General features: G+C 43.1%; 1 protein-coding gene across 1 annotated transcript; it reads right to left on the minus strand.

The window, feature by feature from the left end:
* Positions 1-1124: 1124 nt before the first annotated feature.
* On the minus strand, positions 1125-27154 carry LOC132589452 (ropporin-1). The gene is made up of 6 exons (XM_060262180.1): positions 27014-27154; positions 22380-22506; positions 17092-17209; positions 13048-13209; positions 2203-2378; positions 1125-1324 (listed from the first exon to the last, which is right to left on the minus strand). The coding sequence occupies exons 2-6, from the start codon at positions 22493-22495 to the stop codon at positions 1258-1260; spliced, it is 639 nt and encodes a 212-aa protein (XP_060118163.1). The 5' UTR covers positions 22496-22506; positions 27014-27154; the 3' UTR covers positions 1125-1257.
* Positions 27155-27748: the final 594 nt, after the last annotated feature.

Below are 27748 nucleotides of genomic sequence, written 5' to 3' on the forward strand. Positions count from 1 at the left end.
GTACTTAAATCCTGAGTATCCCTGAAGATCTCTGCTTCAGAAACACATTTTGTGTCATGCCAATGCCACAAAATGGTGGATCCATGATTCTTGTGGTGGAGGCTATGGCCATGGCCGTGATTTGTGATTGGATAATCAATCTTGGGTGGCCAAAAGTACAACTTCTGGGGATCCTTGAGGATCTGTGCTTCAGGACCACATTTTTGTGCTATTCTGGTGCCACAAAGCAGCAAGTCCATGATTTTAGTAGTGTATTCTGTGGGTTTGGGCATGATATCTGATTTAATGGTGAGTTTGGTGTGACTTGTAAAAATCTTGAGGATCCATGCTTTGGAACCATGTTTTTGTGCCATAGCAATGACATGAGGCGGTGGATCTGTGAATTTTCTGGGGTAATCTGTGGCTATGGACATGATACATCATTTTATGCTGAGTCTGGGGTGTCACAACAATAAAAAAAATCATGAAGCTCCATAATGCATGATTTTTGTGGTGCTGCCTGTAAACTGTGATCTACAATATGGTGGTGTTTTTTTTTATTTTGTTTCAATGTAAAAATTATACAAATACATTGAGGATCTTTTACAAATGGTCTAGATCGGACTTTTATTCAGTCCTGGATTTAAGCTGCCTTGCCTCATAGTTCCACCATTCTCAGAATTTCCAGGAGGAGCTAAAGGAAAGTACCAGAGCATGGAGACTTCTAAGCCTTTCTTCTCTCTGCGGGGTTGATGCTAAGTGAAGAGCACTGAAAAGGGAAATGCAGCTTTGGTGGCACAGATGGGGAAGGTGTGTCCCCACCAAGGGGAGGAAAGGCCTGAGGGCGTCAACAAGTAGTTGTTAGCTGGACTGACATCTTTCTTCCTAATTCTGTGCTGAGTATCAAATTAGCTACTACAGATGAAGTTCCCATGAATTTATGTAACACCAGATAGTTGGAAATGCAAAAAGAGGGGAGAAGGGTGGACCTCAAATATATTTAATTTAATAGTATTGTATACTACTTGCTAGTCTGATATTTATTTGGGTGAACCTCTATAAATCATCACACCAGATAGTTAACAGCGGACAGTACAATACTGTACCAGCACCCTCTCAATCTATGTTTTCATCTTTCTTATTGGTTGCTTTGCCAAACTGTTTATTAACAGATGTAAGGGAAAAAAGAGACTGAGAGGCTGGCCTATTTGTAACTGTTATTCTGTCCTCTGTTTCAGCTTCTTCTGCTAACAAGTTAGTCTGTGATGTCCTGAGATCTTATTCCAGCCTGACCCGAGGATTCTGGGTAAAATCATTCACTTTGATCAAGCCGTCTGGTCCAATGCTGTGTAGAGAACATAAAAATATGTGTTTGCTCAGTCATCAAAACTTGATCTAAACATTTTAAACATCTGTCGTACGCAACTATAATAACTTATACCTTTCCAAATATCATTCATGGTTCCAACCACATTGGAAATCAAGCTGTATAGGCCTTTTAAAAGGAGGATGGGCCTCTGAGTAATATTTGAAGTTTTTTGTTGGCTTTTATAACATCTCGTAATGAGTTAGTACTATAGTCAGTGCCACAAGGTGGCAGCAGTTACAGAAATCCTGAATAGAGGCCATCTTCGCACATGATACTTTACCTACTCTGATCCAAAGGGGACAGAATAATTGAGATTTTGAAAAAAACACACAGCTAAACAATTCTTGCTGCTGGAAGTTCCCACAAGTGACTCCATATTGTGACATGAGGACGTTGCAGAGAGCTCGCTGAGATAACATCTTTCTAACTAAAAAAGGTATTTTTGTACCTTAGCTATGTAAGCATGTACCTCAGTTCTTTCCCATTTAACTAAATGGGACATAAAATTGCATAATTTTGACTGCATTGTACCCATGGGATTTATGTGTTCTGAGGAGAAAAATAAAAACATTGTAATGAGTGTGGAAAAATATTTTACATTTCTGTTCTAAGCAACTGAATCCAAAATCTAAAAGACAGCATCAAATGTTTAGATGCATGTTAAATTAAACACTGGGGGTTTGCCATGACAGTCTTGTGAATTTTGCATGAACACTCTCATAAATGTGTTGCTGATGGGATTTGGCTATATCTTTACTATCTCTAGTCACTGAGTACTTTTACTACTTGCTGTTATGGGGTAAATACACCCTGTGGATTTAACTATATTAAAAAGATACATTAGAGTTACTTACATCTCCTGTTCAATGTAATTCAACATTCGGCTGACATGAGATGCTGAAATCTCCCCATCAACTTCAGCAATGTAAGTGTAGAGAAACTGGAAAGTACTGAAAGGAATGCGTGCAGGTCCACTGTCATTTTCATTGGACAAAACCTCGCAAATTATCTTCAGAGTTTTTGCAATAGTCTATTAAAAAAAAGAGTATCAAGTTTGGCCTTTTAAAAAGAGCAACTAGTTAGTATGGGTTGGATCCAAAGGACTGCAAGAGCAGATTTGTAGAATGGACCTTTTCTGCCATTTCTTCTTTGAAGTTCACTATGCTCTCCCAAAACGTTATTCCTTGGGGCTGTGGGACTCTCAAGAACATTGTGAGGTACAGTATGGGTTCTGCACTGTAAAGGGAAAATTGGCAAAACTCTTGCCCTACTCCTCATGCAAGAGCAGAAAAACCTTTCTGCTTGCTGAAAAGGATCTTTGGATCCAACCCCATATTTCTAGAAACATGAACAGCCAAAGTCATGGTTAAATAATAATAATAATAATAAAGTTCCGGTCATGCTACTTGCAAAGAGTCCTGAGATCATTGTTTTGTGACTGGACTAGGGATTGAACCTAAATCTTCCTAAAAATTTGGTTCCTACATAATCCATGACGAGTATTAAGTTGAAATGGCAAGGCAGATACGTAGCTTAATTATAATTACCTTTAATAATGTGATGAGAATGAAACCTGGAGTTTTAAAATTGAGTTTTAATCCATTGATTTAAACGGGCTTGAGCATACCTAAGTGTATGCTGCATTGTGGCAATAAAATAAAATCCAGTTTTATAAAGAATATGTATGTCTCCACACAGGATCAACAGACATGGGACAGGAGTTTTGTGCTTCTTGGGTGCACATAGAACTGATTTGGATCAGGACCCTGATTCATGAGGAGATAGGACTTAGCCTCCCAATGTCATTTTTTCTGACATGAATGGCAGTGGGGAACCACTATTTGCCCTCTTGGGAAAATTAATATGTACTGATGAGTTACAAGTTAAGTTTTCCCAATTGGACTCCCCAGGGCCAGTTCAGATTGGGAAAACATCACAGGGGAAGGTCTAAGTCCCCTTTCCTTTAGCACTTGAGTTCCAATACAAATCTAGCCTATGTGTTCTTCAGAAGCATGAAACTCCCAGACCACATCTGGTCATCTGACCCGTGGACATACCTTGGACAAGTGTGGCATTAGTTAGGTCTGGGTTGATTCATTCCAGGAAATTACTACTCCCTCCCTCTTTCTTTTTGCTCAATAGAAGTTGTGATTTGTTCTTAGCCTGTGCAAGGAATATAAAACATTTTTAAAATTCTGTAAGATTTTGACTGGCAAACAAAAATACTATATTAAGAATACAATAGACAAGCACTGTAAACGTTTTAAAAAAACAGGCCTCAGATTCAGTGGGAGCTCACAGGAGCACAGCTCCTGAACCTTTCTGAGAGTTCCACCTCCTTGTCCATTGAATAGTATTGCAGCTGCATAACAATCCCTGGATGAGCTCCACCACCTATTTTTCTACAAAATGTCCCCTGAAAAAAGTATTGTGATGGGGATAGTTTCTCTACTCTCAAGAATTCAGATACTGTGGTAGAATGGGAGGGGGTGAGGTCAGTGGGAGGGAGACAAAAGTTAAGAAGGAGAAAGCATATAGAATTGGTTGCTTCAGTAAATATGTAAGGCTCAAGAAACTACAAAGCTTATTGGGCAAATTCTGACATCCAGTTTGGAAGTTACATATTATTGTGTATATATGTATATGAAAGGGAATCCTCCCTTCCCCACAAATCAAAATCTATTAGCTCCATCTGCTTTTCAAATTTATTTTTGCTCACCTGAAGTCAAAATCTTCTGTGAAATCAGAATTATCTCCACAGCAGCTAACTGTAATGTTACAAATACAAGATTATGACTTCAGATGAGGAATAAACTGCAGGAACAGGTGGATTCACAAACACAAGCATGCCAGGTTCACAAAAGCTGTCCTTAGTAAAATAGTCTGAGGAGTGTGGTAGAGTGCAGATAATACAACAGATCAAGGTAACTTGACAGATTTATGTATGTGTGTATTTATTTATTCCTTTAGATTTCTATCCCGCCCTCTCCGCAAGTGGACTCAGATGCTTTACCTAATCCTGTCTACATTAATTCTAATATAATGGTCATTTGAAAAGAAATTACAGTGTTGTCAAGGTCGTGTAGGACTGGTACTTGAACATATGAACATCTGAAGCTGCCTTCTACTGAATCAGGCCCTTGGTCCATCAAAGTCAGTATTGTCTACTCAGACTGGCAGCGGCTCTCCAGGGTCTCAAGCTGAGGTTTTTCACGCCTATTTGCCTGGACCCTTTTTTGGAGATGCCAGGGATTGAACCTGGGACCTTCTGCTTCCCAAGCAGATGCTCTACCACTGAGCCACCATCCCTCCCCACTTCTGTAAGTACTTCTGTAAGTCACAGCTGTGACTGGGGAGGGATGGTGGCTCAGTGGTAGAGCATCTGCTTGGGAAGCAGAAGGTCCCAGGTTCAATCCCTGGCATCTCCAAAAAAGGGTCCAGGCAAATAGGTGTGAAAAACCTCAGCTTGAGACCCTGGAGAGCCGCTGCCAGTCTGAGAAGACAATACTGACTTTGATGGACCAAAGGTCTGATTCAGTATAAGGCAGCTTCAGATGTCCATATATATGTTCATATGTTCTAAGCACAAACCAAGTATAGTAGCCTTGGGGCCTCTTTCATGCTGTTTAACATAACACCGCCCTAATCTGGATAACCCAATCTTGTCAGATCTCAGAAGCTAAGGCGTGTCTGCCGCACTTAGTATTTGGATGGGAGATCACCAAAACCCACCAGGGTCGATACACAGATTTAGGCAATGGTAAACTACCTCTGAATACCTCTTGCCCTGAAAACCCTACGGGGTCACCACAAGTTAGCTGTGACTTGATAGCAAACCCCCCGCCCCACACCCATGCTGGACCAAGCATACAGTAAATGTAGTGGTTCCACTTAATGAAAAAGGTTGCTAATAACAGAAACAGCTGGTTCTGATACATGTGGGTAGATCCAGGGGGGCAGCCGTGTTGGTCTGAAGCAACAGAACAAAGTCGGAGCCCGGTAGCACCTTTAAGACCAACAAAGTTTTATTCAGAATTTAAGCTTTCATGTACATGATGAAGTGCGCATCATGCACACGAAAGCTTCCATTCTGAATAAAACTTTGTTGGTCTTAAAGGTGCTACCGGGCTCCGACTTTGTCCTTCCTTCCTTCCTTCCTTCCTTCCTTCCTTCCTTCCTTCCTTCCTTCCTTCCTTCCTTCCTTCCTTCCTTCCTTCCTTCCTTCCTTCCTTCCTTCCTTCCTTTTATTCTATTTATATCCCGGCCTTCCCCACCGAGGCGGGCTCAGGTCCTGATACATGTGGTTTATTTAAAACAAGAAGGGAGCCCACATTGACTTTTGGGGGCATCTTATTTTTCCTACCAATATTTCCTCTTTCCTTTCCCTGAAACCCCACAAATCTCTCTCTTTTTCCTGTTTCCTTCTCTCCTTCCCACCCTCCAGCCAACCTACTTTTATCTGTTTATCCATCTTAAAGTTTTCCTCCTTCCTTCCCTTGGAACCCTCTCCCCAGGAAAACACTGGCCAAATTGTGTGGTGCTGGAGGTTGGCCCCAGCCACATGGTGGGGAATCTCAAGGACTTGCGAGGGATACCCAACCTTCCCTTGAATCCTGCTCCCCATACTAGTTTCTTTTTTCTTCCTCTTGGCAGCCCTCACATCCTTGCTTTTCATCTTCTCACCCACCAACCAAACAACTTTTAGGTGCCCCTCGCCATGTTTGGCTATATTGTATTAATTATTTACTTCATTTATACCCTGCCTTATTTCACAATGGGAACCCGAAGCAATTTACATCATTCTCCTGTCCACCACTGTATCCTTACAACAACTCTGTGAGGTAGGCTAAGCTGAATGTTTGTAATGGGCCCCAAGGCCACCCAGTGAGCATCACGGCAGAGTGGATATTCACATCCAGGCCTCTCAGACCCTAGTCTGAAACCCTAACTGCTATAAAATATAAAGGTAGTTCCCTGTGCAAGCACCAAGTTGTTACTCACACAGGGAGTGATGTCATATCATGACGTTTTCTTGGCAGACTTTTTACGGGATGGCTTGCCATTGCCTTCCCCAGTCATCTACACTTTACCCCCAGCAAGCTGGGTACTCAAGGGCCCTGTCTCCTCCCCGTACCATTTACTGATAGAAATCAAGGCTTGAAGGCTAGCAATACTATTGTGGTTATCGAGCAACAGCATTAAGATGGCATTCATTTCTTAAAGCTACTGGTGCACCTTCTTTTACTTGGAAGGGGGAGGTTAAATTACAATAATTTTGGGGATTCTTTTTCCAGTTGTCAGAATACTGGCAATACCTCTATTCTGCTCAGATTTTTAAACTATCCATGAAGGCCCCTGATTGATCTTTTAAGTGCCTTACAGTCAGAATCATACCAGTTATTTCTGCTGTTCTACACAAATTCCCTGAGGTCAATGACCAAAAGAGACTGGAGTCTTTGTTATTAATTGCAGAAATCAGAAGATCCCATACCCTATACGTTCTCTCTCTCTTTCTCTGTTATTTAGTGTTTTCCTATAATGGCCTTTAAAGGTTCAACAGTTTCCTTAGAATTTCCAATGTGTTGTTTCTTTTAAATTTGCAATGTTTGCAATGCATTGCCTTCTTTAGGAACCTATACTTGCTGTCAAAGCAACTATTAGGTCTTTTGACTTCTTGAATGCCCAAGTGTGGCTTAACAGATAGAGGTTCAAAAATATTAAATAAGGAATATAAACAAAATTGTTATTTAAGAGCACAATCCTAAGGGGGTGGTGGAAAGTGTTTTGGGAGCAGACGATCCACCATGTTGGCGCAAGTAGGGGGCTTACGTTGGCATGGGGCCGCTGGGGCACCGCCCCGCCCGAGAGCAGCGGTGCCTGAGCGTTGGTGGAAGTGCGGCAGAGCAAGGCACTCCAGCACAAGAGGGGGAGGAGTCAGGGGCGTGGCCAGACTTAGGTGGCTCCCTAAGAGGCATGAAGTTACGTCTGCAAAAACAGCGGCGTATCCTATAGGCACTCATTGAAACCGAAAACAAAGGATGCCCCCGCCACTGTGGGAGCTTGCAAACCCCTTAGGAAGCGGTGTAATCCCCTTACGCCCCAGGCTGATGAGCCCCCTCCCCAGCAGCCAATTGCCGTTCCCCCCCTCCTAGAAATACTTCCACTCTGGCCTTGCACAACTCAGTTGTTAGGGACAGGTGTGCACGGCGAGGGGCTCTACCGGTAAGCTCTGTGCCATGTGGACTTAGAATGAGGGACAGGCATGTTGGTGATGGGCTCTTCACTGTGCGATTGCTTTTACAGTATCTTTGACTTGTGAGAGGGAGAGTGAAGTCTGTCTCCTGGGGCTAACCGCTCTTGTTTCCAGGTCTCCACAGGTTCCCGGCTCATGGAGGCTCAGCATGTGAAGACTGTTGCCCATGGCTGGGTAAGTGCAACTGTGCACCCCCACTGTCCTCCCCCTTCCCTCACTCAAGACCAGGTGGTGTGCAAGTGTCTCCGGCACTTGAACCAGGTGGCGGACTCGGGCAGGGGGCATTTGCTGGCCCCGCTCCCCTGTGCTGCTGTCTGCTCCCTTTCCTTGGTCTGTCCTCTGCCGCGTTCCCACCCCTGGGAGGGCATTGGGGGAGAGGGGGTGTCTGGCAGCTGCCCCGATATGGGGAGGTGAGTCGGAGACTGTCTCTTTAAGAGAACGCCCGGGTGAAACTCAGCCCACTCCTCCAGCTGCCGCCCCTGCAGGTGCTCTTGGTGTCTGTCTCTGTTTTGCAGGTGGGAATCCAAGACAGAGGCTTCCGTGTGTGGCACCCCACCCCCCTCCACTCCCTCAGCTGTTCCTGCTCGCTGCTCTGAATGGAGCCCTGCCCCTGGCGAGACTGCCCAACGTGCTCCGGGGAAACGGTTGCACTCTGTTCCAGAAAAATTAAGTCTGAGCTGTGCCCTCTGTTGTCTCTTGTGCTTGGCATCTGCTGCATGTTCCCTGGGCACCTCCCCCTCCACTCTGTCAGTGATCTCTCCAAGGGAATGCCTGGGAGGGTGGGCACACTTGGTTCTTGGGGGTGGGTGGGGAGAGGGCTATGAGCCACCATGCTGCCCCCATGTGGCTGGATAGGGGGGGTTGCTACCCCTCAGCCTGGCGGAGCTGATGGTGTACCCGACCCTACAGGGTTGTTGTGCACAGGACACAAGGGGGGGCTGATGAAGTGGATGCATGCCCAGCATTCATGCTCTGAGTTCTGCGGTCCCCAGGGGAGGTGTTCCGTACACATGGCAGGGGGCATCAGGGCAACACATGGGGTCTCTGGGTGGGGGGGGGGGTGTCTGTTGGACTTGGTGGCCTGCTCACTTCCAGACACACATCCCAGCCACTGTCTATGGCAGCGAAATCCTGCACTTTGTGCTTCCTGTATGTCTGTGCATGCCTCTGCCTGTCTGCCTGCCATTGGCAGAGACTCTGACAGTGAGTAGGTGTGAGGGGCTTGACGGTCTCTCAGACGTAGGCTTTCCACCCCCTCTCCCGGTCACATGTAACAGGCTGGCCAATCCCGTGGCTCCGCATGACCCTGTCCCTCCCCAACCCCTGCCTCAGCAGTGGGCCAATGGCGTGGCGTGGGTGGAATCACCATGGCAACGGCTTCTCTCTCACTTGTCCACCCATTCTCCCCCTCCCTGCCTGGTGTAACGTCTCCCCTTTGGGAGCTGACTGCAGCCGCCTGCCTGCTGGAGCACAGCTACACGGCGGTTCTAAAGATTGGGCTGCCCATTACTCGAAAGGAGTTTTTTCTACCTTTCCAGAAATGTGTGGGAATCAGGTATCTTATTTGATGCCTCCTCAGTAGCAGAAGGCCATTGAATGCAGCTAACTTAAGAATTGGATGGCTCAAGTGCTTAGAGTACAAGTGACTATCCACAGGGGCGCAGAAGCTAAGAGAAACTAGAAGATAGTCCCCCCCATATATTATTCCATGCTAACTTTCTCAACTAAACTGAAATAATCTGCTACCCCCTTAGGACAAACCCCCCCCCCCCCCCCAATATTTTCCATCATTCCTTTTTGATTCAGACAGGTACCAGCAGACCTACTCAGATGCTTATTCTCTGCTCTTATGGCCACAATCTTGAGCAATAACAGTTCAGCAGCAGAGCAGCAGTAAGGAATAACAATGTTAATGACAGTAAATAGTAGCAACAACAACACTAATGATAATAGTGATAATAAATACACGTATAACAGTTAAAATATTAGATTATCCAAGTCTAACTATCTATTGAATTTGATTACATAAGAAAAAAAAATTAGCAATGGCCAGGGGAATTATATTTCCTTTTCATTCATTTAAGATGGCCAACCCTCTTTACATGGGAAAATCAAACAGTTTGAGGCCGGCAGAATCTTGTCCTATCATTTGAAAATCTGTTTTATAAATAGAGAAAGATTTAACCACTCATCGCCTTCTAGCATTGAGGTCACCTGCAATAAAGATCAGATAACTTACTATTTTCATAGGACAAAGCAGTAGACAAGTGCATCTTTAAGACCAACTAAGTTTTATTTAGAATGTAAGCTTTTGTATCCTCTTAAGCAGACTTCACCAGACAAATGGGAATGGATGCAGCAATTCTTAATATAAGTGTGCAGTGTGGAATCATGGGAATGTTTTTAGCAGATTAAAAGAATCACAAATAGGATCTGTGTTTGTTAGTGTAGGACAAAACAGGGCTGAAAAAACACTAGGGGCGTTTTCGCACTCACCTTCAGCCGGCGCGACCCCCCTCTTCACAGCGCAGGATCTGTGCGGATTTCGCATTAAATGCCGCGGAGCAGCCGGAAGAGCCAGAAGCTTCCGTGGCAAAAGCCGCGCAAACGGAAACTGCTTTTTGGCGGTTTACATTTGAGCGGCTTTTGCGCCGGGAGCTTCCGGCTCTTCCGGCTGCTCCGTGGCATTTAGTGCGAAATCCGCGCAGATCCTGCGCGGTGAAGAGGGGAGTCGCGCCGGCTGAAGGTGAGTGCGAAAACGCCCTAGGTGATAAAAAGCAGGCTGCTATCGTAGGGGTGCCATAAATCTAGGTAACATTCTGGCTTTGTTAGTTTAAATAGAGGGCATGTTTAATCAAGAGATTATAACGTCCATATAGTTTGCCATAAGATGGTTTGGTATATGCAATACCCCCCATTTGAGTATGTCAGTACAAAAAAACAAAAAATGTTAATATATTACATATACTAACCCACCTGCCGCTATACTTTAATGCACCGTTTTTCTAAGGGCTAACATATTATTTCTCTTTTAGAACAGTGTATCAGAATATTTGGGGTTTTTTTTATTGACATACTCAAATAGGGGATATTGGCTGTTTGTCTTATTGCATATACCAAACCATCCTATGGCAAACTATATGGATGTTATAATCTTTTAAGTAACCATTCTCTATATTTAAACTAACAAAGCCAGAATGTTACCTAGATTTATGGCACCCCTACGACAGTCTGTTTTTTATCACCTAGTGTTTTTTCAGCCCAGTTTTGTCTTACGCTAACAAACACAGATCCTGTTTGTGATTCTTTTAATCTGCTAAAAACATTCCCATGATTCCACGCTGCCCACTTATATTAAGAATTGCTGCTCGCCATTCCCATTTGTCTGATGAAGTCTGCTTAAGAGCATACAAAAGCTTACATTCTAAATAAAACCTAGTTGGTCTTAAAGGTACACTTGTCTACTGCTTTGCTTCAGACCAACACAGCTGCCTCCTGGGATCTTACTATTTTCATGTTACTATAAAGGCATTGTCACCGGCTGTTGGGAGTGGCATTTTCAGTTGGGCTGTCTGAGAAGGCAACAATAAGATTTACAGAGCATATCTGAATTTTGGGTTCAAGAGGCATTGGGACTGAAATGTCAGATTATGGAACATTGCAAGAATGTTTCTTTACAAGGAAGGGAATAATCTCTCCCATGGCTCTCCAAAGGGTGGGGTGTGCCTTCTGATTTCCTCATTGGTGGTTTGCTTATCTCTCTGGGATGGTGTTTATGCAATTGCAATGTAATGAGTTCTGCACTCTTATTTGTTAGCAGGTTTAGTTGTGTTCCTTTGTTGGACCCTAGTCTTGTAATTGTGCAAACCTCTTGATAATATCAGTCTGCTCTTCAAGAGAGAGAGCCTCAAAAGAATTTTTTTTTAAATTCCATTAATAGCATCCAGATCATTTTCTGAAAATATCAGGGTGCAATTTTGATTTTTTTCCTCACCCTTTGTGGTTCAAGCACTGGCCTCTTGTGGAGTTGACAATTCCGTTAAGTCAATCAGCGGGATCTCCGGAGCTTTAGAGCCCTGCCCCTTGACTATTAATGCTGATTTCTTTTTAATATAATTTAGTAGCATTGGTTATAGAATAAATAGGGTTAGGTCTGTGCCATAAATGTTAAAATAATAGGATATGTTCCCATAAGTTTTGCTTTGAAAACATTTTACTAAATATTAAATTACTGATACAGTTTTAGTATCATTCTGAAATGTTCCAATTACTGTAAAAAGGATATAAACTGTCCATTTTATAAGCGTAAAGAAGCATCATCCCCTGTAGTTGATTGATCTCTGTACAGGTAAAGTACATGAAAATGTGCATAAGCATTCATTTGGCTCTTAAATCCAAGTATGAGGACAATATGACTCACTGCCGGCCACCTGCCAAATATAGCAATCTTCCAAGATGTAGGGAATCCAAAGGGGAGAAATGTGGCCTCCAGGGAAGAAGAAACCAGTTCGGTGCTACTGCTCAAGTCAAAGAAGTAGAGAGTGTAGCCACTCAACTGCTAGGCAGAGCAGTGAATCCATCTGCAAAGAGAGACTGCTGTCTTGGGGAAACTATGCCGTTTGTACATAATGTGGATTAGGGAGGGTTTAAAGGCAGAAAAAGTAAGTAGAGGAAAGGTGAGTTTGGAAGGTTTGCTTATGAATGCTGGTGGTAACAAGCTGGCCATTGACATTAAATCTGAAGAATTATTGTATTTATCCTATTAGCAGCAGATGTCGGTGCTGGGTTGGGTTTATAGATTGTGAAGTATAGCCAGAGAAAGCACAGGTAGTAAATTAAGTATTTTCTTCTCTTAGGTGTACCTTTCTATAGGAGCTCAGGAAACCTTCAGTTTGAAGATGGGGACAGGTGATTTAACAATATGACATACCAGAATGTATGGTTTACACGCAGTGGCTCCCAACCTTTTTGGCACCAGGGTCTGGTTTCGTGGAAGACAATTTTTCCACTGACTGGTGGGGGGTGGCGCTGGGGTTATTGCTGCCCCAGGCTGCCTCCCTGCCCATGCCCTGTCCCTGTCCCCACCATGGGGAGTATTTAAATGGGGGGGGGGGGACTGGGGCTGTTTGTGGGTGGCCAGGCAGCAGAAGGCCAGTCTGCCTCCGCTTCCCATTTAAGCTGTGCTGCCTCTTTCATCTGTCCGGGTCCAAGGTGGGTGGCGTGGTGCGGTGCCTCTGCCTTGTTCCATGGCCCAGTTGCTAGCAGGCCATGGACCGGTACCAGTCCGCGGCCCGGTGGTTGGGGACCCCTGGTTTATAGGATATGTTTCAAATCAGTCCGAGATACAAAGTTGTCCTTCTTCAGAGTTAAAATGACACATACATTTAAGGTTATTTTATTTAAGGAATGTAAGGGTACTTGAAACTGAAAAAAATGGCAAACTTACAACTCCAAGAGAACTACAGGCCAGAGCTAAAAACTTGAGCCATTCAATTTCTTCAGTAAAACGCCCAACATTCATAACGCTCTCAAACAAATCTGAAGGGAGATTGAGGACTTTCCACATCTGGGCTAGCTCATCTACATGAACTATCAACCTTCCACCCACCTAAAAAAAAAAATGAATAACAGTATCCATTATATGAGAAGATGTAATTGTATATTTTTATGTCTTTTTACAGGTCTGGTTATTTTTATGAGCTTCAATTTCTATCTTAAGAGTTGGGAGCCAGCAAACATTTTATTAATTCTGTAGAACAGAAAAGCACTCGTATAACTGATACATTGAGCAGATTTGCATACCGCTACAATCCTAGACATATTCTTGCAAGGAACATGCTCATTTCTAGGTCTCTGTTTATCATTTAATCAAAGCAAAGATGAGGTATAGATTATATACTTTCTAATAGTCTTAAGGTCTGTTGTACAGAGTTAGCATTACGGATCGTATTATCTTTGAACTATGATGTCCTCTCTTTCAGTACGTCTAAAAAAAAAGACAGTCAAAATTAGAGCTTTCTTAATGGAGGGACGGATAGAAGATCATTGCATATGGTAACTCATCATAACACAGGCAGATGTAAATGTCTGATGCTGAGGCTGGAGCCTGGATGATAGGCGGCCAAACAGCACTAACCTAACTCAGACCTTCTGAAATGCATAGCCCCAGGTTGGCATCTACGATCTCCGCTGTACTGACTTGACTTCCACTAGACTAACGATGCTGAGGGCTAGGGTTGCCAATCTCCAGTTGGGCAGCAGGAACAAAGCCCGAAGGCATCCCCGAAAAACCAGCCTTGAATTCTGAAAAACTTTATACAAAGTACTTCCTACAAAAACAGTAATACTTCTAATAAATACAATTACAAAATACTCCGGAACCAAAGTCCTTCCGTTCAATGCCAAAGTTCGTTTTTTGTGTGTAGTGGAAGTCTAGGGCTATCCTTGATAAGCCGTGAAGTAGGAGTCCAACGCTTCGACAGTCCTTTCAACAAGGTAGGTGTGTAGATGAAAGGCAGCACAGCGCAATTTCGCACAGGCAGCACAGCGCAATTTCGCAACAGGGAAGCGCATATAGCCCTGTTTCACCTGAGACTTTAACAAGCTCCTGTTTCATTGGAAGTACTTCTTGAGGATTGAGGCTTCAACATGATTCATATACGTGATCTCCCAAACAAACTTCACCTTCTTCTGCCCCAACTCCGCTGTTCTTCAGCATCATGACAAAGAGGATTCCCCTGGCAAGTGGAGATCTGAGGAAGAAATGGCAGCAGAAGCCACAATCCTCAAGAAGTACTTACAGTTAAACAGGAGCTTGTCAAGGATTTCCCCGGACTTCCACTACACAAAAAATGAACTTTGGTATTGAACGGAAGGACTTTGGTTCCGGGGTATTTTGTAATTGTATTTATTAGAAGTGTTGTTGTTTTTGTAGGAAGTACTTTGTATAAAGTTTTTCAGAATTCAAGGCTGGTTTTTTGTGGATGTCTTTGGGCTTTGTTCCTGCTTCACTTTTCAGCATAGCATTCGGTGCTTCTCCTCAAAATATCACCCAAGTTTGAAAAAGATTCGAATAAAGGATCCAATTCTTTGAGCCCCCAAAGAAGTTGCCCCTATCTTTCATTATTTCCAAATGGAGGGAAGGCGTTTAAAAGGTGTGCAGTCCATTTAAATGTGATTGCCAGAGTCCATTTAAATGTGATTGCCCTTCAGAGTTCAATTGTGCTTGTCACACACTTGCTCCTGACTCCACTCCCAATGTCTCCTGGTTCCATCCCCAAAGTCCCCAGATATTTCTTGAGTCAGATCTGGCAACCTTACTGAGGGCACATGTACTCTCTGCAGCTGATCCAGGGCTTTGTTTTTTCGTTGCTTCTTATTGTGTCTTCCATATGGATACAGCAGGATCTTTCTGTTTGGGGCCTGAACTAAATATTTGGGGGACCTCTTCATTGTCCTACTGAACAAGAAAATGCTTTACCCAGACCAGCTTTTGGGGTGGGAAGTGGAGGCATTGTAAATGTTGTCATAAATAAAATATGTTCTAGCACTTCAAAGTTGTACTCTGATTCTAATCCAAATTCTGATTCTGGAGAATGTACAGCTAGTATTTAAAAAAAAAACTATTATTAATTTATTTGAATGATTAAATGTGAATTCAGCATGTGTCACCCACGTGTGCGGTAAACAACACTTGCACATATTGGTATGGATATGATTGCCTGGTTGTTTCACACAAAATCTGTGGGGGGTTTTTTTGAAGATACTGTTAAGCACTTTCACTTGAGCTAAATGGGACTTTAAAAATGGAACAGCTGGACTTACAATTCTCATTCCCCACAATCAGCTGGCAGCTGTGGGGGATTAATTTACCAAGAGCCATAGGGCCCGGTTCATATTGTGATCATAATGTAAGCAGACTAGAGGGTTCAACTTTCCTCTGTGTCATTTTCTTAATCTGAAATGGCCCCAGAGGATCTTATTTGCCCTGTTGGGGGGCGGTACCCCCTGGGGACTATTTTAGATCGAGAAAATGGTTGTGGGAGAGAAGTCGGAAGCCCCTTCTCCCTCTGTAGTGAGGTCCCATTCTGAATCGTGCCCCTGTGATGCTTTGGAAATGAGTTCCCTGCAGCTGATGTCTATTTTGGAAATGAGTTTTGGATCCTAGCCCGACCTGTTAAAAAAATGTCATGTCTAATTTGAATCTAAAAGGCTGTAAAGCTGTGCCCGCTACAATAAAATAAAATAAAATAAATAAGCCGCCCTGAGCCTGCCTCGGCGGGGAGGGCGGGATATAAATAAAAATTATTATTATTATTATTACTTGGTGTATATCACAGCTTCTTGTGATAAAACCTTCAGGACAGCTATTTTAAAATGAAGTTTATGAGTCCATTCTGGCTATCTGTACAATTTGAAACGTTTTCGCATCTTGCTTGGTATTCCTAAATTAGTATTCCTAGAAGACTTGGGCAGGGTGATGGATCTATCCACACAGTTAGGAGAATGTCTGTATTTCTGTTTCCCCACATTTCTTATTGGTAGTGATGGTGGCAGGATAATATTCTTCTGGGAGAGACTGGGAGAGGTAACTCATATATGGTTACATGTGCCCTGTGACAAGTTCCTTAGGAAGTGGTTGACTTGACTTTGACTGTATTTCCTTTGAGCCCCGCTGCACTTTTCTAAAGTTGGTAAGCAATTCTTTGTGCATATTCCAATTCTAAAGAGCTACTGATGAACCAAGGAAATGTTTTAGACTAGTCAATTCATTCAGTTTGCTTCATTTGCTTTTACTATGTTATACTTTGTCAGTAGTCTTGTGACATTTTTCTAGTAACCAACTTGCAGAAATGCATGTAGAGATTGGGGTGGGTATACGTTTCACATTAAGCCCAAATTTATTTTGCTATTCTAACAAATAAAATAACTTAGCATATTTAAAAGTATAACACCTTCATTTTTGACAAGCAAAATTACAAATACCTAATACTAAAGAACAGAGTTGCAAGCTTCACCCCCTGCTACTTTAGCACATTTCTGTCATTCTAAGAGGGGCAGAAAGTTGTGTGTTAGTGCTCCCCCAAATGCCCCAGTTATTCCATTGGAAAAAAGTGGATGTTATATATTTTATGAGAGTAAAACCTTGTTTTAAAAATCATTTTACTCATTTCAAAAATGAATATTTATTATAAGACCCACCCAGTGCTCCCTGAAATTTTTCCAATTTTTCTGCTGAATTATCAGGAAAAAATGGGAAAAACTGCTCCCCCCCCATCCTGATTTTTTTCTCATCCCCCCCCCTGTGTCTTCACATCATTGAATCCTCTCTGTATTCATCACAGCACTGAATAAAGAAACTAAAAGCATGAATCGTGTCCAAAAATGTAGCTATTGTAGCTTCATTCGTGGTATAAAATAATTGCTAGCTATGCATAAAAACACTCATCCTTATGTACTTGCCCCAAAATGGAAAGGAGATGTTTCTTACTCTCTGGTGTAAGACCTTCAAGAGCTCTGGAGTAAGTTCTGCCCAGTTTGATAAAGGGACCCTTTCTGTTCGCTCTCTTACTGGAGGAAGTTCTCCACGGGCCATGGCACCAAAATAACTGGACAGAAAGACAAAACATGTTCTTGTGTTTGCACCAACGATTCTTAACTGTAAAGATGACACAATTGCTTAACAATTTGAATAGAACAAAGCAGTAGACAAGCGCACCTTTAAGACCAACTAAGTTTTATTTAGAATGTAAGCTTTCATACGCTCTTAAGCAGACTTCATCAGACAAAATGGGAATGGCAAGCAGCAATTCTTAATATAAGTGGGCAGTGTGGAATCATGGGAATGTTTTTAGCAGATTAAAAGAATCACAGATAGGGATCTGTGTTTGTTAGTGTAGAACAAAACCAGGTTGAAAAAACACGAGGGTGATAAAAAGCAGACTGCTGTCGTAGGGGTGCCATAAATCTCGGTAACATTCTGACTTTGTTAGTTTAAATAGAGGGCATGGTTTCTCAAGAGATTATAACATCCATATAGTTTGCCATAGGATGGGTTGGTATATGCAATAAGACAAACAGCCAATATCCCCCATTTGAGTATGTCAATACAAAAACCCCAAATATTCTAATACACTGTTCTAAAAGAGAAATAATATGTTAGCCCTTAGAAAAACAGGGTGCATTAAAGTATAGTGGAAGGTAGTTTAGTATATGTAATGAGACAAACAGCCCACATCCCTCATTTGAGCATGTCAACACAAAAAAACATTATTCTGATACACTGTTCTAAAAGAGAAATACATTGGAACACTGTGGATGCACAGCGATACTCAGTGAGAGCTGGTTTAGCTGATGTAATGAGATAAAAAACCAATATCCCTGTTCAGTCCTGGGGAGGTGTTTGTTCCAAGTTTCACGATAATTTGTAATTCAGCAATTTCTCTCTCCATCCTGTCCTTGAAGTTCCTTTGCAGTAAAACAGCTACTTTGAGGTCACCCATGGAAGGCTCAGGAAGGTTTGAGTAGAGTTTATTTTACTTACAAAATGTGTCACCACAAATCAGACTTCTTAAGTGGACCATGATAAAACTCATAAGAATGCACAACATAGTGGGGTAATTGTATGCATGAAATCTTGAGCTCCTTAAAGAAATATGAATGATAGGAATATGCTAATTAAAACCACATCCTGGAAAAAAACAAACTGTAAAAGATAAAATAACAAGAGATAAAGATAAGAATAACAGGTGTTTTAAAAAACCAAAAAGGTCTTCTTTAAAGGAACGTTTCATGGGAGGCGGAGGAAGGTAGTGATTTATGTACTTGTATAAGTCAGCTGTGTCCTGACCCATATGACCAAAGCTAGCCGGATCTTGGTAGCTCTGAAGCTAAGCATGATCAGCCCTGGTTAGAATTTGGAAAAGAGACCACTAAGAAAGTCCAGGGTTGCTGTGCAATGGCAGGTAATGAACGTCTCTGGCCTTGAAAACTCCATGGGGTTGTCGTAAGTCAGCTGTGACTTGACAGCCCCCCCCCCCCCCCCGCCAAAAAAAGTATGAGCCTCCAGGTGGGGACCTGAGGATCTCTGGAATTACAACTCATCTCTAGACAATAAATATCAGTTCACCTGGAAAAAATGGATGCTTTGGAGGGTGGAATCTGGCCTTGTACCCTGCTCCATCCCCTAATATCCAGGAGTTTCCCAGCCTGGATTCGGCAGCCCTACGCTCCCCCCCCCCCTCCTCAGCAGCCCGGGGGGGACCTGGCTATCTTAGTGTCAGCAGTCACAAATGTTATCGTAACCTTGGGACATCATTTACACTCGAGATAAGGGTCAATTTGTGTTTATTTTCCAAACAATTTCTGCTAAATGTATCCCAGCGGTTATGATGGTCACAAAGCTACATTGGCTCTATGTGTGTTCTTTAAATATGAATATAGTAAAATTTAAAAATGAAGGTTGGGCTGACTGACTGTTTCCTTTCCCTATACACAAGTGATAATTGCTTCTATGAACCCATTAGCAGTATTTGTCCAATGGCAGCCTGTTGCGCTTCATGGTGCTGCTTTGGAAGGCTCCATGAATTGTGGAATCTGGGATGCCATTGGAATATAGGGAGCTGCCATAGGAAGAGACAGCTGGACATCCCCTTGTACAAGTGGAACACGGGGCTCAACACTTTGAATCCTAGCCAACGAAGAATTTTTGGAAGTTAAGAGGGTGTTAACAGAAATGTTCAGGTGATCATTAAGAATACTGTGGGGCACAATGCAGCAGAAAGGGGAATTGGCTGCAATTTCCCCACTTCCAAGAACTCTTACTCTGAGGAAGAGCTTACACAAGAACAGATAATTCCTCTTTTTATTGCAACCCTCCCACATTCCTGATTCATCCTTCCCCCAGTCTTCAGGAGCAGCTGTCCTGAGGTATAAAGTGCTGCAGTGTGGTGGAAAATGTAGCAAAAATGCAAACTTGATCCATTCACTGGGTATAGATCCAAAAGGTCTCCTGCACCATAGAAAGCAAAAAAGGCTCTATCAGATGACTAACTCTGAACCTTGAGATAATTCATACTCATGATTTTCACTGACTTTTGGGAGAAAAAGAAGCTGGGCAGATTTTATTATCCATTGACTGTTGGGGACAGTTGTCCATGCTTCATTATTGCATTCGAAGTGTGGCCCTTTATTCAGGTTTGGTGGTAGTGGTAATGAAGAATTAACATTAAAACTCTGTTTATATTTTATAATTTTGTGCCATATTCTCCTTCACCCCACTCCCATTTCTTTTATTATTAGCATATGGCATTTGTACATGCTTTGTGCTGGGAAGTGAAAACTCAGCTTGTCATTTTTAGGGGAAAGCAAGTTTCCCAGATGTGACCTTTACCATTCTAACAAGGTTTCATAGTGGATATTCGTTCCAAAAGTTCACTGCACTGGATTAGACTACGTCATGAAAGCTGTATGAATATGGTATATTGATGAGTATATATGAGAGTTGTCATCAATATGTGGATGAAACCCAGCTCTGTCTGTTGATGGAGAGACAGACTGCGCCCCAGATATTTTGGACAGGGCATTGGAAGCCATGGGTGGGTGGTTGCAGCAGAGCTGGCTGAAGCTGAATCCAACAAGGATGCAGCTCCTGTACCTGAGTCATGCGGGACTGAGGTCAGGAATTGGGCTTCTGGTCTTCAGTGGGGCACCATTGGTGCCAGCGCTGAGGGTAAGGAGTCTCAGGGTGACGCTGGGTTCCTTGCTCTTTATGGAGGCCCAGGTTACTTTGGTTGCCAGATTGGCCTTTTATCTGGCTAATCAGGCAACTGGTTCCCTATCTCATCCCTTGGAACTTAGCTACAGAGATCCATGCAATGGTCACTTCCAGCATGGGTTACCGTAACCCGCCGTATGTGGGGCTATCCTTGAGCCTGATCCAGAAGTTGCAGCTAGTGCAGAATGCAGCAACATGCCAGCTAATGGTGATGCCTCCGCAGGCAGGTATTCAACTGGTGCTGTGCAAACTACCTCCTGATAGTTCCTGGCCTGAGGGATGTCTGCTTAGCCACAATCAGGGCAAGGGCTTTCTCAGCTGTTGCATCAAGCTGGTGGAACATGCCCCCACTAGAGATCAGGTCTCCCACTAGGGATCAGGATTTACTTCCAAATCTGCGGGGCCTGTAAAACAGAGCTGTTCTGCCAGGCATTTGGCTGAGGCAGCGGACATTCAACCATTCTGGCCTCCCGTGTTCTTGGCCCTTCTGGTGCTCTGCTATCCTGCAGGGTTTCCCAAACAACCCCCTCCCCCATTGCCCAGCTATTTTACACACCGCTCCTTCTTGGACAACTAAAATTTGGGGGTGGCGCCAGGAGACTTTGGGGGTGGAGCCGGGAGACAGGAAATGATGTCTCCTCACCTGGCGGGGATACTGCAAAGGCAGGTGATCTGCTCCCCCCCCCCCATTTAAACACCTTGCCAGGGATGTTTAAACGAGGAGGGAAGCCTGGGAGCTGCCTTTGCCATCTTCCCACCTGGTGGGGAAATGGCAAAGGGAAGCGATCTGCCTCCTCCCCATATAAACACCCCGCCTGGCGGGGGTGTGTGGCAAAGGCAAGCAATCTGCCTCCCCCCGCATTTAAACACCCCATCGGGTGTTTAAATGGGGAGGGGAGCCTGGGAGTTGCCTTAACTGTCTCCCCGCGACTCAATGTCCAGAGGTCGGTGGCCCGGGGCCGGGTCGTGACCCTGCTGATGGGAAACGCCACTTCATATTACTTGGGCATGGAGTCTCCTGGGACTCCTGTTTTCTGCCTGATATGAGGCAAAGATCTTTGTTCTATTTTGTTGTGCCATCTTTGTTTTATTGCTGATGGGTTTTTATATTGTAAGCCCATTTGTGTGTTTGGGTGGGGTATAAATTAAATAAATGAAATGAGTAAGGAAAAAGGAAGGCCCCATTGTGGTCTGAAAACTATCTTGCAGAAACCAAAATCACATTGCAAGAGGCTACACACATGGAATTCTATAAGCAAGATTATGCCTGAATAACCTTTAAGTATATTGGCTTTAGCCCTGACCTGGATAGCTTAGTCTAGTCTGATCTCATCAGATCTCAGAAGCTAAGCAGGGTCAGCCCTGGCCAGTATTTGGATGGGAGACTTCCAAGCAGTGCCATGGCTATGATGTGGAGGCGGGCAATGAGTTTCCATAAGTCAGCTGTGACTTGAGCCAGTTTGGTGTAGTGGTGAAGTGTGCGGACTCTTATCTGGGAGAACCAGGTTTGATTCCCCACTCCTCCACTTGCAGCTGCTGGAACGGCCTCGGGTCAGCCATTGCTCTGGCAGAGGTTGTCCTTGAAAAGGCAGCTGCTGTGAGAGCCCTCTCCAGCCCCACCCACCTCACAGGGTGTCTGTTGTGGGGGAGGAAGGTAAAGGAGATTGTGAGCCGCTCTGAGACTCTTCGGAGTGGAGGGCGGGATATAAATCCAATATCTTCATCTACCTCACAGGTTGTCTGTTGTGGGGGAGGAAGGGAAAGGAGATTGTGAGCCGCTCTGAGACTCTTCGGAGTGGAGGGCGGGATATAAATCCAATATCTTCATCTACCTCACAGGGTGTCTGTTGTGGGGGAGGAAGATAAAGGAGATTGTGAGCCGCTCTGAGACTCTTTGGAGTGGAGGGCGGGATATAAATCCAATATCTTCTTCCTCTTCTTGATAGCACTTTTCACTATATCGGATTTAAACAGAAATATTTTTGTGGAAATACTGAACTTACTCAGAAGACCATTGTATCAGATCTGGAGGCTGAGTCCGAATAGCAGCTTTTGTAAATTGCTTCAGCAAATCTGGAAGCTCTGGAGGGATGCATATTTGTTTGTCTGTCTGTGGCATAATTACTCTGCCTGTCCAAAATAATAATAATAATAATAATAATAATAATAATAATAATAATAATAATAATAATAATAATAATAATGCATACTCATGATTTTCACTGACTTTTGGGAGAAAAAGATGGGCAGATTTTATTATCCAGTGACTGTTGGGGACAGTTGTCCATGCTTCATTATTGTATTCGAAGTGTGGCCCTTTATTCAAGTTTGGTGGTAGTGGTAATGAAGAATTAACATTAAAACTTCATTTATATTTTATAATTTTGTACCATTCTCTCCTTCACCCCACTCCCATTTCTTTTATTATTAGCATAGGGCGTTTGCACATGCTTTGTGCTGGGAAGTGAAAACTCAGCTTGTCATTTTTAGGGGAAAGCAAGTTTCCCAGATGTGACCTTTACCATTCTAACAAGGTTTCATAATGGACATTTGTTCCCAAAGTTCACTGCACTCATGGCTTTTGTGCCCCCATCTTTTTTCTGAGAAGGACATTTATATATTTACAGGTGTCTTGTTATTACTACAAGCATGACAAAAGGTCACAGATAAATATCCCATAGCGGTTAGAGTTGGCAGGAGATGTTCGATCACTCTTGCTCCAGGGAGAGCAAATTTTGAGTTACTGATATGAAAATTCTGTGTTCCGCCTAGACTACTTCTGCATCCCACTGGTGGTATGTGTACCTCTGGTGGAGGATCACTGTCCTAAAATACATTCAGTGTTTAACTGCAGCTACACACTGCAAAGAGAGAATAACAATATCTTCCAGCAGCTTGTCTGCCATTTTCTGGTGAGGGTAGGGCCCACTCTGCCACTAGGCCAACCAGACTATTGCCTAGGGCACCAGCCTTTTGGGGGTATCAAATTGAAGGACCCATGTAACTCAGTGATGTTACCAGTGCAGGGAGGGGGAGCCGGAAGTTTGCCTTGTCTAGGGTGCCAGGCAGCCCTGGGTGAGGGGGATAATGAGCTGGGAGCAATTTCTCAGGGTCCCTAGGATTCTGATCTGAAAATGTGAGTTCTATTCCATTGACTGGGAAAGCTCACCATGAAAAGGTTTTAAGACGCTGTGCATCATTGTAATTTTTTAGTTACATGATACAAGTTCAGTCTACAGCTGCAATTGGTAGCCTCTTTATTTTCCAATCAATGGGTCTATTTCTGTGCCAGAAATAACCAAATGAAAGAACTGAATGCTTTTTTCAAGCAATATTTTGGAAAAGATTTTTATGTAACCCTTGTATCTTGGCAATCATAGATATTAAGGGACCGGGGGGGGGGATTTTCCACCGGACAACTGCTTGACTTTCAAAGGCTTACAGAATAATCCTAAGCAGTTACCTTTCTAAGTCATTTGAAATCAGTAGGTTTAGAAGGATATGTTTAATCATGTGTGATTTGTTCATGTAGTAGAACATAACTCTTAAAAGGTATACACTGATAAAAAGAGTTTGTCCTGTATATGAAGGATTCAAAATACTTGTTTACTCATTGATTTCCTTTCACTTTTATTGCTGTTGTAAAATCAAACCCTGAATGAATGACTAAAAGTACATGTGGCTGAATGCAGAAGTAGTAAAGATCAGCCCTTAGTCAGGGTTGCCAATCTCCAGTTGGGCCACACCATACAAAAGTGGCAACACAGTCTGTAGCAGAAAACAACCACCACTGTATACCGTTGTTTTCTCCAATCCCCAGTTGAGAGCAGTTGGTTTGGAGGCCTTGCCCCCATTTCAGGGTTATCAGAAAGCAGAGGGGATGTCTCCTGGGCATTCCATTATACCCTATAGAGACTGATCCCCAAGGTATAATGGAGAATTGATCTGTGGATATCTGGGGCTCTGAAAAGGCCCCCCCCTTTTTTTTTTGAGGTAGAGGCATCAAATTTTCAGCATAGCAATTGGTGGCTCTCCTCACCTCCCCCCCCCCACATTTCAAAATGATTGAACTTAGGGGTCCAATTCTATGAACCCCAAAGAAAGGTGCCCCCATCTTCCATTATTTCCAATGAAGAGGAGAAGGCATTTAAAAGGAGCATGTCCCCTTTAAATGTGATGGCTAGATCTCCCTTCAGAGTTCAATCGTGCTTGTCACAACCTTGCTCCTGGCTCCACCCCCAAAGTCCCCAGGTCTTTCCTGAGTCGGACTTGGCAACCCCATTTTGCACAGATGCATGTTACTCTAACACAGCAACTTTTTTAAATCTCGAGAAGCTAAGTGAGTATGTTTGGGTAAATGTATGTATATGCTAGACTTTTCCATACAGGTTTGCTTTCCTGTTCCAAATCACACCCGCTGCAGTTTTTCAAAGGACATTTATCTATACTGAACACATTTGCATATAACATAGCTTGAACCACTTTACTAAACAGTCCCTAATGCAATGGCTCTCCTTCTAGAATTAATGTAAATTTGAATCCCCACTTGTCATAAGTCAGTCTGTGCTAAGTGGCCAAACTTGCTTAACATAAGAGCCACATGGAATAAACGTCAGATATTTGAGAGCCACAAGGAAGGAAGGAAGGAAGGAAGGAAGGAAGGAAGGAAGGAAGGAAGGAAGGAAGGAAGACAAATAGATGGGGGAGGGATGGAGAGGTGAAAAGAAAACAACTTTAATTGTAAATGCATTCTCCAAGCCACCAGCTGGCTTGGCTTGGAGAATGCATTGAAAGACACTAATGTCTTCTCCAAGCCAGCTGACTAGGCAGTGGGGGCTTCAAGAGCCACACAATATGAGTGAAAGAGCTACATGCGGCTCCCGAGCCACAGTTTGGCTACTTTACAGGTTTGCTTTTGCACTTAAGGAGGAGGACAAGTGTTTTCTTTAAACCCACCTACAAGCACTTTTCCTTATTCTCAGTCCCTGGGTGGAAGTGAGGCCATAACCTTTTCGACCAGCCATGACCTTTTCTTAACCAGTTCCGTAGGGCCTGCAAAACTGCCCTCTTCCCTTTTTAAGACAGAACTCTTGATAAGATCAATAATACCGAGCCATCTTATATGCCATTCGACTGTATTTTAATGTCTTACTGTTTTATTCTTTAAATTATTAACTGTATTATCTATTGTTTATTTGTATCATGGTTTCTACCATGTCCTGTTAGCCGCCCTGAGCCTGCCTAGGCGGGGAGGGCGGGGTATAAATGAAATTTTATTATTATTATTATTATTATTATTATTATTATTATTATTATTATTATTATTATTATTATTCTGTCTGCAACTTTGCCTGTGACCTGCCCTGCTGAACCCCAGCGCTTGCCTCCTGGGGAAGCTGCACCAGCACAAAATGTTTTGGACTTACTTTTATGGTCGCTTAACACTGATGGGTAACCATAATAGGCTCCAGTCATCTTCTAGCATATGATGAAAGCAAAGGTTTTTCGTTTTCTTTCAATACATGTTTATGTGAGATTTTACTTTAATATGCAGATTTAGCATCAAGGTAATTAACATCACCATAATTTATACTTGAATCCTTATTCTACTTTTCAAATGCCCCTCAAAAGACCCCCCTCTTACTACCCTTTACCCATTTAAATTATATTAAATAAAGATTAATATAGTGTTCATCCAGACAGCTAATACTGCCCAAAAGGCCACAAGTTTCTAAGGTGAGACAACAATGAGAGGAATTGGGTAGAAGAATCTTTGAGATTCACTGGTCTTAAATGATGTATGGGATACTTTTAGATTTACTCTGTAAGAGATACTTCTAGATTTACAGGGGGGGGGGGGATTACAAAAAACTGCTGCATCCAATATGATGATTGCTTAGTTTCTATTATAATTACTAGCTGTGATGTGAAACACCTCATTTTTTGTGTCACAAGACAGATTCAGTATTTCAGTTGTAACCCAGGTTTCCTTAAGGATGGAAAACTAGGCTCACCTCAAATTAGTCTAGGGTTTTCTAGCTGCTGGACGAAAAGGTCATGGCCTCACTTCCACCCAGGGACTGAGAATAAGGAAAAGTGCTTGTAGGTGGGTTTAAAGAAAACACTTGTCCTCCTCCTTAAGTGCAATATGCAAATACCAGGATTTCTGTAAGGCACATTATTTTGCAACTTTTACCTACCGATTTACTGTTGATAAAAAATTAATAATAATAAATCCAAAAACCCTGGCATCAGCTGACTAGAAAAACGGGCATGGAGAAATGCTTGTAATAGCCATCATCCCACTCTGCCTGAAATATCTGGAAATAAAAAGGAACTCAAAGAAATTACAAGATTTTAGTGCGAACAGGGGATTTGCATGAAGTGGAAGCACGTTTAGTAAGCACCATTCACTCAACCCCCATGAACATAGGTTTCTGATTACTGGCCCACCCCACTCCCACAGTACTCTATTAGCTCAACCCACAGATTAATAATTGTTATCATCTCACTTCGTCTCCCTTAATGCCAATTTATCCATAATCCTCGACAATGATCTCAAATCCAACAGCCTCTTTGCTGCCGGGGATTAGTGCAGTGGTTCGAGAATTCTGCCCCCATTTACCCCCTCAATTACCGGAGGCTGAGGAGACTCAGCCTCTTTTTGAAGATTGCCCAGCTGTTGTTTTGGGACTGTCACACCAGGCTGTATCGGGGTCTTCGCACTGCTCACACCCAAGATGGGCCCTTGCACTAACTCAGGCCTGGGCCTTTTGTTTAACTGTAGCTCTAGGTATCCTAGTAACCAAAACTCTACCTCATAAAAGCACTGGTTCTGTCAGTTGCACTTGTGACCAATAAAGGGGTGGGTGGGGGGGTGAGAGATGTGAAAAGATCACAGGGTTCTCGGTAGAGAATTAGAATTTCTGAAGGGAGGGGCAAAGAAGTCTTGGACATGTATAACGTAAGTATCTTGTATAATTTCTGCACTTTTGTGTCTGAGGGGGCCCACAGCTGTATAGATCTGTCCTATTTTTCACCCCTGCCATGCAAATCTATTGCAAAGTATGGATATTTAGGATGGTAACAACAATCGGCATATTTGATCGTTTGTAGGGTAAGGAAGTTTGCATAGCTTGGGTGCAACAGGTAGAAAATACATATGATTAGAAGAGAATTCACACACAGACGAAAGCTACCACTTTAACTTATATGGTGGAAAGGACAGTGTAGGATGACGGATGCTGCTCTGCAAGTGATGAGCAAGCTTTAGCGGTGTGGGTCTAAAGAAGGGCTGCTAAATCAAGGCTTGTCATTGTCAGGCTTTTTGTCTTTGCAGACTAACAGACTGCACTAGTGCACGCAATACATT

Source organism: Heteronotia binoei, chromosome 21 (assembly GCF_032191835.1).
Source record: "Heteronotia binoei isolate CCM8104 ecotype False Entrance Well chromosome 21, APGP_CSIRO_Hbin_v1, whole genome shotgun sequence".
Taxonomy (NCBI): domain Eukaryota; kingdom Metazoa; phylum Chordata; class Lepidosauria; order Squamata; family Gekkonidae; genus Heteronotia; species Heteronotia binoei.